Source organism: Panthera onca, chromosome F2 (genome assembly GCF_046562875.1).
Source record: "Panthera onca isolate mPanOnc1 chromosome F2, mPanOnc1 haplotype 2, whole genome shotgun sequence".
NCBI classification, from domain to species: domain Eukaryota; kingdom Metazoa; phylum Chordata; class Mammalia; order Carnivora; family Felidae; genus Panthera; species Panthera onca.
In genome coordinates this window covers 18,087,166-18,099,729 of record NC_138356.1, presented here as the reverse complement: position 1 = coordinate 18,099,729, position 12,564 = coordinate 18,087,166, and the positions used below count along the sequence as shown (strand labels likewise).

At 35.8% G+C, this 12,564-nt stretch overlaps 1 protein-coding gene across 4 annotated transcripts in view; it reads left to right on the top strand.

The window, feature by feature from the left end:
- The window catches only part of ARFGEF1 (ARF guanine nucleotide exchange factor 1), a 149,792-nt gene that overhangs the window by 61,723 nt on the left and 75,505 nt on the right, over window positions 1-12,564 (top strand). For 3 of the 4 annotated variants that reach the window (XM_060610667.3, XM_060610668.3, XM_060610670.3), the window contains exons 6-7: window positions 2,362-2,638; window positions 5,897-6,007. In XM_060610667.3, coding sequence (XP_060466650.1) covers window positions 2,362-2,638; window positions 5,897-6,007 — 388 coding nt within the window. Of the gene's footprint in view, window positions 1-2,361; window positions 2,639-5,896; window positions 6,008-6,830; window positions 6,905-12,564 lie in introns of those variants that run through there. The other variant, XM_060610669.3, reaches the window with a different exon arrangement.

The following is a 12,564-nucleotide window of genomic DNA, read 5'->3' as shown; positions in this document are numbered from 1 at the left end:
CTCTGTGAAGAATGCTGGTGTTATTTTGATAGGGATTGCAACAAGTTTTTATTATATTACTTATGTTTCTAGCACTGTTCTCAGTTTCAGTTGTAGTGATGGGCAAAACCAACTTGACTACTACCTTGAAAGATCTTAAAAACTGTGGGGCATAGAAGGGAAAGATGAACCTTAAACAGATAATCACACAAATAAATATATAACTGAATTTTGATAAAAGCTGTGAATATGTTTCATGTCATGAAGGGTATTTAGTTCTGTGCTATGTAAAATTATAGGAAAAAAAAGACAGGAGAGAGAGAAAAAAAAGTGGGGAGCAGACTGATTTAACTTGAACATTTGCTAAAATATTGTAAGCTAGAAGTCTAATTCACTTACATATACCATTAATAACCTTTCCCTTCCCCCTACTCATATAAAACTTTCTATAAAATGTTTAGGTCTAAAATATTTTCAAAGGAGAAAATGCTAATTTCTTTCTATAGAACAGTGTTTTTTTGCCCCTGAGGCCACACTTGAGTCTCTTGATTATCATGACTGGGACGGGGAGGCTGTTACTGGCACATAGCAGGTAGAGGATAGGGACGTTGCTAAACACCCTGCAGTATACCACACAGTACCCTTCCACAACAAAAACTATCTCACCTAAAATGTCAATAGTACTGATGTTGAGAAACCCATCTAGAAACTAGGGAAGTGTATAGAAAATGTTTAAAGGTTTATTTTCATGCAATAACACTGCTTTTTTTTTTTTTAAGGATATTTCTAGAGTTATAGAAACGCTAGAATAAATAGAACTAGAATTGGACACCATGCTTGTAGGTGATTCCAAAGCATGTGCTTGTTTCACTAAACCACATTGCCTGTCTGTTGAAGCTTAGCCTGAGGGTGGGATTGGATTGCAGGTCATAGGTTCTTCACTGCTACTTTGGAAATTGACTTTCTCATGAATGGGCTAAAGTATCAGTCTGAAAATTCTGTTCTGATTCCAGCTGTGCAAATAGTCATGTGCATCATTTTCTTTATCTGTAAAACGTGGATTTAGACATGTTTATTATAAGGAATTTTGGCATTGGCACTTTGGGCATTAAAGTCTTTTAGTTTAAATATATTTTATACATTCATATAACTAGTTCTGGTGTTTCCACATAAAATGGAATATTACTAAGGAATATGAAATGTTCTTATTTGACAGAGTATTTACCATTATGGAAATTAATTCTGTGAGAATCATTCTTTTTTCATATATATATAAAATTTATTTATTTATTGAGAGAGAGAGAGAGAGACAGAGTGTGCACAAACTGGGGAGGGGCAGAGAGAGAGGGAGAGAGACTCTCAAGCAGGCTGCATGTTGCCAGTGCAGAGCCCAACTGAGAGTGCTCGAACTCCTGAACTCTGAGATCAAGACCTGAGCCAAAATCAAGAGTTGGATGCTGAACTGACAGCCATCGAAGCATCCTGTGAGAATCATTCTTATTCTTCGGTTATGAGGACCAAAAGAGTTGTATCTGAAAGCAATAAAGTGCTAAAAAATGAAACTCTGTGATTCTGTTTGTTACTGGTTTAGCATCTTACAAGTAAGCCACTTTTACAGGTGGTATTCTATATATAATAATGACAGGTCTCTTAAAATAAACATTTGTTGATATGATTTTTTCATCCTTATTAAGATGACTGGACAGAGACATTTAAGTACTCATTGTGATTTTATTTATTATATGTAATTTTATTATTTTTACTTAAATGACATTTGACAATGTGACATAAGAACATGTTACAGAAGAGTATACACTGAAAATTCCCTCTGACCCTTGTTTCTAATTTGGTCATTTCCTAACCCCCCCCCCCCCCCCCATAAGTAACCATTATCATTGACTATTTTCTTGTGTATCTAGATTTCATTTGTTTATGTATGTATAAGTAAAATGAGTGTGTGTTTTATTTCCCCATCCACTTTTTCCCTCCCTTAGTGAAATTTTGATTTTAGGAAAATCCACTGTTTGCATTAATCCAATTATTATTCTGAGACTATTAAAATTTATTTCAGTTTTGTAAATTTTGCTTAGGTTATACAGTCACATGATTCAAACACCAAAAATAGTGAAGAGAAGATATGTACTGAAAGACTTTCATCTCTGTTTTTATGTACCAATTTCCGTCCCTCTAAGAAGTAACCACTGTTACTTGTTCTTGTGTGTTTTTAGTATATTTTATGTTCTTTGCTTCTGATGGACTACAATTTCTAATCCCAGAGACAAAATGACACCTTTATATAAAGGATTTATAGTTGAGCATAACATTATCCTTCCAAATTTTAAACAACTTACTTTACTAATATGGGAAATTATTTCTTTCTAGTTGCAGGAAGCCAAACAAATGGAAAAAGAAAGGCATCGGCAGCATCATCATCTGTTGCAGTCTCCAGTAAGCCATCATGAGCCTGAATCACCTCAACTTAGATATTTGCCACCTCAAACTGTTGATCATATGACCCAAGAACATGAAGGGGACCTTGATTCCCATACAAATGATGTGGATAAAAGCCTTCAGGATGACACAGAACCCGAAAATGGATCTGATATTTCCAGTGCAGAAAATGAACAGACTGAAGCTGATCAGGCAACTGCAGCTGAAAGTAATCTTTTTGAGAAGGGGTTGTGGGACGTGTTAAGGGAAGAGTGTAGGCATGCTGTTTGGGAAAGAAATGTGGAAAGGGTAATGTGATTTAATGGATAGCAGACACATGGTGGTTAGTTGTGGATGTTTTCCATCCTAGGTAGTGAATTTAATTGACTTCAAAATACAAGATATCTATTAAGAATACTATGCATTCACTGGCATCTCATGAGCAGTACAATTTACAGACTTGTTTTGGAGGAGATACATGTTACTAAAGGGGGTCTTGAATGTTTGTTACCACATCATATAGGAACTTCACTTTTCTTAAAACAGTTTCATAACAAACAAAAGATCTGTTTATAAGATTTTCCGGAATGTGACTGCAAGTTTTAGGGCATCAATGTGTTACTGGTTCAGAAAATACTATTGTCTAAAAGTACTGAAATTAAGTATAAAAATAGAGTAACCACCTAACATACAAAAATATTTTTATATCCTGATGTATAGTAAGCCCTAAAATTGAGATGTTCTCTGATAGTATTTTTCTGAGTAAATTTATTTGTAAGAGAAAGGTTACAAGGGGTACCTGGATGGCTCAGTCAATTGAGCATTCAACTCTTGATTTTGGCCCAGGTCATGATCTCCTGATTTGTGAGCTCTAGCCCTGTGTCAGGCTCCACACTGATAGCACAGAGCCTGCTTGGAATTTATTTATTTTACTAATTTGTTTCTCTAAAAATAATCACATGAAGTCATTTTTTTTTTTTCCTCCCAGACATTATTTTCAGCTTTAGCTAGTTTATAAAACTGCTAGGGAGTTTTGTTGTTCCCTTTGTTTCTTATTAACTTCCATCAAAAAATGATGGAAATTCTGTTGCCTGTTTACTATGTTTGCATGGAAGTGGGATGGTTAGGTCTTAGTTACAGTTCATCTGAATTCTGTATTTTTCTTTGAGAAAAGACTTCTGTAATATATTTTCAGCCGTTGATTTTTTTCTACCACATCTTTTTTATAATGTAATAGTGGGATGAACATCAGCAGTGGCATGATTAGATGCCTTTTTAATGCTTTTAATAGTGCTTTACTCTTTATTTTAAAAGGGGTAATTTTGGGGTGCCTGGGTGACTTAGTTAAGCGTACAACTCTGGATTTCGGCTCAGGTCGTGATCTTGCAGTTTGTGAGATCAAGCCCCACATTGGGCTCTTGGCTGACACCATGGAGCCTCCTTGGGATTTTCTCTTTTCCCATTCCTTCCCCCATCCCTCCCTGCCTCTCTCTCTCTCTCTCTCTCTCAAAATAAACAAACGTTTTTTAAAAAGGGATAATTTTGATAAATCTAAGCATTCACAGTACCCAAGCTAATAGTAAATCTATGCTGCTTATATGATTTACATTTTTCTAGCCAGCTCTTGCCAGATTTCACCTACTTTTACTGTGAGCTTGTAAGAGGCTGATTCAAAGGACTGATCTCTAATAAAGCTGGGACTTTATTTCTTCATTTCTTCATGCATTCAGCAAATATTTATTTAGCATACTGTGTCCTAGGCACTATGTGGCACTTGAGGTTAAAAAGCTGATAGAGATAAAGACATTGTTCTAAGGGTGGCCATGGTTTGCCTGGATGGTCAGGCATATATAAATGAGGTATAATGTGATAAGTATCCTGAAAGTGACCTGCACAAGGTAATTCTGCTGAGGAGAGTTAAATAATACCTTTATAGAGAAAGTAATGATGTTTTGGTTGAATCTTGGTGGATAGGAGTTGAAATTGGCTGGCTAGAAAATTTAGGAAATTTTGTGACAGAAAAAGTAACATGGGCTGAGACTCAAGGAATGGAAGCATCTACTGTGTGCAAGTCACCTTGTAGGATACAGAATTATAAATAAGACATAATTTGCTGTGGTAGAGTCATGATTATTTTGGCCCTGTAGGTGTTTTTCTCCCAACAGCTGATAAAAATGAAAATTCTGCCTGAGAACCATTGATTAAGAGAGCTCTGGAGTTTGCTTTGAATTACATCTCTGTCACTTATTAGTTATGTGACTTTGGACATAATAGTTAACTTCTCTAATGATTTCCTATGTGTAATAAATACTGCTATTTCTGTCAGATAATTTGAGTGAGAACTGACTCATGATTCACTATTTTGTACACATATTAGTGACTGCATATTTAGTTTTGTTGAAACTAACTTTCAGACTCTAGATAATTTTAGGCAGCTAGAGGACAGAAATACAAAGCTTAAGGATGGCAGAAAAATTATCTGTCAAAACATCTTATATGTTTTTACTCCACCGAAGAATCTTGTGTTATTACCGTATTTAGATTTTTTATAAAATAAGTGTACTGATTGGTATGCTTCTTTATCAGATTTCCCCTTGTGCCATTCAGTATTCTGTAGAGTGTAGCAAACAGTAGATTAGGAGCAGTGAACAATAGGGAGGACAGGTTTCTGGAGGGCAGTGTGAGTTGGGATGAGGGTGTTAGCACTATCAGCTAATGTGCAGTCTGATGCTGTTTGGAGTAGGGCAGAACAGGGTCCTTGATCCCAAAGCATCCAAAAATGTTAATTGAGCCTTCCTGAGGTATTTGCAACATTTCAAAAAAACCAGTAGAAATCCTATTTTTATCTGCAAGCTAACTCTGGAATGTCAAGGTTTATCAGTTTCTCTTAAGCTGTTCAGAAGTTCTGTTGGGCATATATGTCTGTTTGATTGTGAAATTGGAGAATGAATCCTTTTTTATTTATTAAATTTAGTTTTACGTTGGGTATGTAGATTGGTTTGGGGAAGAAACAGTAAGGAAGGGCTGGAATGCACTGTTGGAGGCCCACATGGCCCTGTCTCTTTGTCTTCACAGACTTCACAAATACAAAGGCACATTATTGATAAACGGAATTGATCAATGCAGGCTTTAGTTACATTTAATATATTACTTGATAAGTATGTCAGACATGTTAGAAATTTTTCATTCAAAATACTTTAAATGTTTAGCTTCTGAAGGAATAATCTAGAAAATTTGCTTAAGTTGAATGATCATTTAATAGTTTGTCAAATGAATCATTTTTGAAATTGACTTAAATTTATAAAATATTGTAAATTTGGTATAGTTATGAATTCTGAATGTTTAACTTGTAATTGCTTCTAGTTTCATGTTATCCATTGGATTTTCTTTTATTCTTAATTTTTTAGCAAAGTTTTTAATTTTAAATGTTTGGTAAAAGTTTCCAAAAAATTCAAATAATGTTTTCTTGGATTTTTATTTTTTAAAGCATTATCTAAAAATGACATATTATATGATGGAGAAAACCATGACTGTGAGGAAAAGCCACAAGACATTGTACAGAGCATTGTAGAAGAAATGGTGAACATCGTTGTTGGAGGTAGTGTGTTTAACTCAAAATTAGTTTATTCTTTGATATTTCATCTAACTATGGAGACTATTTATATGTGGAACAAAAAGGGCAAATATATAAGCTCTTTCTCAAATTAGAGTGTGTGTATAGAAAAAAATATCTAAATGTTTTTAATTATCAAAGAATTAACTCTCTTTTTCTCTAGGTTCAGTTACGGTCTTTTATAAAAATCCGTTATTCCCCCTCCCCATTGAAAAAAAGTTGATGCCATTACATTGTTTTGTTTTTGTGTTTTGATGGTAGAGATATATTCTTTACACTCCTAAATGCATGAAACTTGATAAAGAAAATATTTAAATTGATTCAGTTTTGAGTATTTCATGTCTTTTTTTGAAAAAAATTAGGCTTTCTTATACCTTTATTGTCACAACCAAGGTATAATTGATACAGGGGCAGGTCATATCTTATGGATATATCTTTGTAATACTATAAAGATGTTTTATTACAGTTTGTTAGGATTTTATCTCCCATTTTCCATAAATAGTATTATTTATAGATAGGATTAGATTTGAGACTAATCCACTGAAACTTATTTAATTCATGGTATCTTGCCCAGGATTAAGCATAGAACCTTGCTACATAGACTTCTACATATATGATTAAATGTACGTACAGTATGGCTCTTGAATGAGAATAATACTGTTTCAGCCATACTAACTCCCTTTTATATTACCATTCTTTGTAAGAATATCTTTTCTCCTTTAATGAAACACTAGAACCAGGCATTCATCTGATTGCCTTCTTGTTTTTTCATCTTTTCATTCAGCAAATACTAAGGAAGTACGTACAGTTGTGTGGCACTGTAGGAGGATACAAAAGTTAATCCAAGATAGACCATGCTCTGGAAGAAGGGGGTTCTGGAATGTATGTATGTAAGACTAATACAAGGTATAAAGTGATAAGTGCCGTTAGAAAGAAATAGCTAACATCCTATTAAAATTTTGTAAAAAGTGATTATTTCTAAAATGATCCGGGAGGACTTCATGTAGGTGATGACACTTGAACTTAGACTCTGTGGATTCACACAAGTTTGGGGAATGGTATTTGATGTATTGGAAACTCTGTTAGTTCAGATTTAGAGGAGAGGATGGTTTGGGAATTGGCAGGTGGTAGTTTGGCTGAAGTATAGAGTATGTGATGTCATACAATAGAAACTAAGGTTAAAGAGATTTTTTTTTTAATGTTTATTTATTTTTGAGAGAGAGTGTGAGCTGGGTGGAGGGGCTGGGGGGAGGGGAGGGGAGGTGCAGAGAGACAGGGAGACACAGAATCTGAGGCAGGCTCCAGGCTTTGAGCTGTTAGTGCAGAGCCCGATGCAGAGCTTGAACTCATAAACACCATGAGTTCATGACCTGAGCTCAAGTCAGACGTTCAGCTGACTGAACCCCCCAGGCGCTCCTCTTTGTTTTTTTTTTTAAGGGGGCAGGGAAGAGAGGGAGAGGGGGAACTTTAAGTAGGCTCTACACTGTCAGCGCATAGCCTGAGTGGGTGTGGGGCTCAAACTTGCGAACCATGAGATCATGACCTGAGCTGAAATCAAGAGTTGGACACTTAACTGACTGAGCCACCCAGGCACCCCTAAGGTTAAAGAAATCTTAAGCTTACTAATTAAAAGTTTAGGATTTTAGACTTTATTCTATCACAAAATGAGTTACCATTATGAATTTTTTAACTAATAGATGGAATGATTAGAATTATTCTGTTAGAAGAAGGAAGTGCGGAAGTAGAAAGTACAATAGGAGACCAGTGCAGTAATGGAATCCTCAGCAGGACAGAAACAGTGGAAATGAAGAAAATGTGAATGAGAAGTGAGATATCGAATGTTGAATCAAGTAGGCTTTGCAACTGGGGTGCCTGGGTGGCTCAAGTTGGTTACTTGTCCAACTGTTGATCTCAGCTCAGGTCATGATCTCATGGTTCGTGGGATTGAGCCCTGCGTCAGACTCTGCATTGACAGCTCAGAGCCTGCTTGGGATTCATTCGTTCATTCATTCAGTCTCTCTCTCTCTCTTTCTCTCTCTCTGTCTCTTTTTCTCTTTCTCTGTCTTCCCCCTCCCCTGCTGGCTCTCTCTCAATATAAATAAATAAACTTAAAATAAATCATTAAAAAAAAGACCTTGCAACTGATTAAATACCTTGCTGAAAAAGAAATTATAAGGTATGTTAAAGACCCCAAGAATATCTCAAGGTTTTGTGATTTACTAGAGGGACTCAGGACTCATAGGACTCCTCATATAATTATAATCACCACTAAAATTTTTACCGTGTAAGAGTACGATACAAAATCATCAAAGGGAAAAGACGTGGGGCAATGTCTGAAGGAAATCAGGTGCTTACTTCCAAGAGCCCTCTCCCTGTAAAGTCACACAGGAAGCGCTTAATTCCTCCACATCAGATTGTAGGTGTTGGCTACCAGAGTAGCTCATTAGACTCAGTGCCCAAAGTTTTGTTGGCACCCTCTACTTGCATGTACCCAAATTTCAGATTTCCAGAAGGAAAGCTGTATTTAGCATAAACCACATTATTTGTACAGTTTAGGCACAGTAAGCCACTCCTCCTAGGTCTGGGAATAGTGCAAACTCTTCCAAAATGTAGTTCCAGGTGCCAGCCAAGGACCAACCTTGCAAGCAGTCTTGGGCCTGCTATGTTAACTCATCTCTGCTTCAGTGGTATCCCAGTTTCTGAGTCTAAATGGGTAGGTGGATGGTTGTGGAATTGGTAGAATTAAATTATGTTGGAGGAAAAGTTGGCTTGGGAGAAAAAATTACTAATTTTTTAGTGCACCATCCATGTGGAAATTTTATGATACACATAATAGAAATCTAGAAATCTGGCCTAAGATATCAAGACAGGTGCTATAGATGGGAGTCATTTTGTTATAAAGTAGTAGTTAAAGCCATAAAATCATTGAATGGGCAAGTATAGAGACTAAAGAAGAGGCCATGCTCCTGGGAAGTCCGAATTTAAAAACAAAAACCCTTGTAAACTTAGGGAAGAAAGAGCATTATGTGCCCATGCGTTCTTTAGAAGTTTAGTAATACATGTTAGGGGATGGCGAATTATGTTCCATGAGCTAAATTTAGCCCATTGCCTATTTTTGTAAATATTGCTTTTTTAGAACACATGCTTATTTATGTATTGCCTACAGTGGCTGTCTTTGCACCAGGGACCATATGGCCTGCAAAGCCTAAAATGTTTACTAACTGGCCCTTTGCAAAAAACTCTTTTACCAGTCTTGAATACATATCAATACAGAGTGTGAAGTGAAATTTCTTTGATTTTTCTGCAACTTTTTACTTAGAACATTTTCATACCTAGAGAAAAATCCAAAGAACAATGCAATGAACACCTGTATGCCCTTTCTCTGGATTCACTAGTTGTTAAAATTTTTGATACATTCATTTTATGTGTGTTTAAATAGACCTACACACATACGTGTATGTAAATGTGTGTGTTTTGCTTGCCTTTGCTGAACCATTTAAAGATGGGTTATATATATCCTGATGCTTTACTCTCTTACTTCAGCATATCTTTTCTAAGAATAAAGGCATTCTCATACATAACCATAATTCGTTTTCGCACCTAAGAAAATTAACACTATTTCAAGGATATCTAATATAAATACTACATTTTATAATGTTCCCAAATTCCCAAATCGTCTCTCTTATATCCTTTTTTTCCTTTTCCTTTTTAAGTACAGGGCCCAATCTGGGTACGCTCACTGCATTTGATTGTGTCTCTTTGGTCTCATTAGTTTAGAACAAGTTCTCTTGTCTTTCCCCCCATCTTTCATAACACTTACCTTTTGTTAAAGAGTATGAAATTGTCTTGTCGAATGTTACATATTTTGAGTTGATAGGGTAGTTTCCTGATTTAGAGTAAATGTATTTGGCAAGAATACTGCATAGGTAATGTTGGTACTTCTTATTACATCATGTTATGTTAATTGATACATAACAAGTTACCCATATTAGTGATGATGTTTGATCACTTGGTTAATGGTGAGCACTAGGTCTCTTCATTGTAAGGGAGCATTTTTCCCTTTATAACCATAGTTGACCATTCAATAATGAACTGCATGAGTGCACTATATGTGGATTTTTTTCCATAAATACAGTACTATGAATGTATTTTTCTTCTTTTTTTAATGTTTATTTATTTTTGAGAGAGAGAGAACAAGCAGGGGAGGGGCAGAGAGAGAGAGAGAGTGAGAAGATCCTAAGTGGGCTCTGCACTGACAGCACAGAGCCTGATGGAGGGCTTGAACTCACAAACCATGAGATGATGACCTGAGCTGAAGTCGGACACTCAGCCAGGTACCCCATCTTTCTTTTTAAGTGGGCTTCACACCCAGTGCGAGCCTTGAACTCACGACCCTGAGATCAAGACCTGAGCTGAGTTGAAGAGTCCAGCACCTACTCAGCCACCCAGGCGCCTTTGTATTTTCTCTTTCTTAATGATTTTCTTTATATTTTTTCTAGTTTACTTGATTGTAAGAATACAATATATAATACATGTAATATACAAAATATGTGTTTATCGACTGTTTATGTTATCAGTAAGACGTCTGGGCAACAGAGGCTATTAGTAGTTAAGTTTTGTGAAGTCATAAGTTATATGTGGCTTTTTAACTATTTGAGGGGTCAGCACTCCTAACCCCCGTGTTGTTCAAGGGTCAACTGAAAGAAATAATTCGAGAGTGATAGGTTGAGGTCATATGAGGATCCATCCACTTAGTGGTTTTAGCATCCATTGATGATCCTTGACTTCTTTAGATACTACATTGTTTACCAAATAGTGATTTCTTGATTCTAACATTAATTGACACTTTTCTATAGATAAGAGTGCTTCCCCTTAAAAAAAATAATACTGTGAACTCATGAATTCTTTTGTTATTCAGTGTATTATAATCATTTACCGTCATTATTCTTTGTTCCCGATTTGGCCAATAGGAATCCAGCTCCTGTGTCTTTGTGATGTGATTCCATTATCTTGGAGCACTTCTTGTTTTCTGGAACAGTGAGATGTTTTAAGTTAAATGTTCGACTTCCTCTTGCCTTAGCCCTGGAATCAGTTAGTTCTTTAAGGAGTTTTTGTTCTTTTTAGTGGGCAATTGTATTTAGAGACTAGGTGTGCTAGTGAGGTGTCGTTACTTCCTGGCCTTTCTAGTGTAGTGAGATAGATCTACAATCACAAATCATATTGATAGTTGCAGTTCACATCCAGTGCCACTAGGTTTCTCTTCATCTTCCTGCATTTCATATTTGTATCTCCCTTTTCCCAGCATTTCATATTTGTATCTCCCTTTTCCCACAGTAAAATCCCAGATTCTCAGCAACAGTGTATCATTACCAGCAACAACTAATTTAAAGTTCAAAAAAAAAAAAAAATTACGTATGTATTTAGTACATTTTCTACTAATGGTGAATAATAATACTATTTATAATTACAGAATTTACAGTAGTAAACTGTATTAACTGTTGATTTAATGTAATTTATTTTTGTTTTTATTTTTTATTTTAGAGAGAGAGAGAGAGCCAGCAGGGAAGAGGAGCAGAGGGAGAGAGAGGGAATACTAAGCAGGGCTTGATTGATGCAGGACTCAATCCCACAACCTGATTTTTGCAAAAACTTGACCTGAGCCAAGTCAAGAGTCAGACACTCAACTGACTTAGCCACCCAGGCGCCCCTGTTTTGTTTTGATTTAATTGAAGATCCTATATATGATTCAAAGTCAAAATTATATAAAATATTGACTCAAAGAATTCTTTTATCCATTCCTTCCTTTGCTGACATACCTTCCATAGGTAGCCACTTTCATTACCTTTTAGTTTATCCTTTATGTGTGTGTGTATTTCTCCCAGAGTAATAAGCAAGTATTCTGATTATTTCTCTTTGGCAAAACACTGTAGGTCTCCTCCCCTTTTTTTTTTTTTTTGGTCCCCCTTTTTTTCATTTAATATATTCTAGGAATCCTTCTATTTCAGTTGATAGAGATTTTCCTTATTTTTTTTTTCTCTTGACTCTATTACGTGGATGTATCATAGTTGATTTAACCAATCCACTACTGACAGGAACTTTGGTTGTTTCCAGTGCTTTCCTATTACAGATATTGCTGCAGTGAGTAGCCATATACATCTGTATTGTTTTGTATTTGTGGGGGTTTATCTTGAGGGAAGATTCATAGAAGTGAGATTACTGGGTCAGGTGGTAAATGAGTATGAAAATTAATTAGCTGTTGCTGAATATCCCTTCACAAGTGTTGCACCATTTTGCACTCTTACCAGCAATGTATGAGAATTCCTTTTTATCCATAATTGCCAGTGGAATTTAAACTTTTGTATTTTTGCCAACCTGTTAGGTGAGAACTCTATCTTAGTTTATTTTTTTTTAATTCTAGTGCATTTAATATTCAGTGTTCTGTTAGTTTCAGGTATTCAGTGTAGTGATTCAGCAATTCTGTACATTACTCAGGGCTCATCATAAGTGTACTCTTAATCTCCTGCACCTATTTCACCCATCCC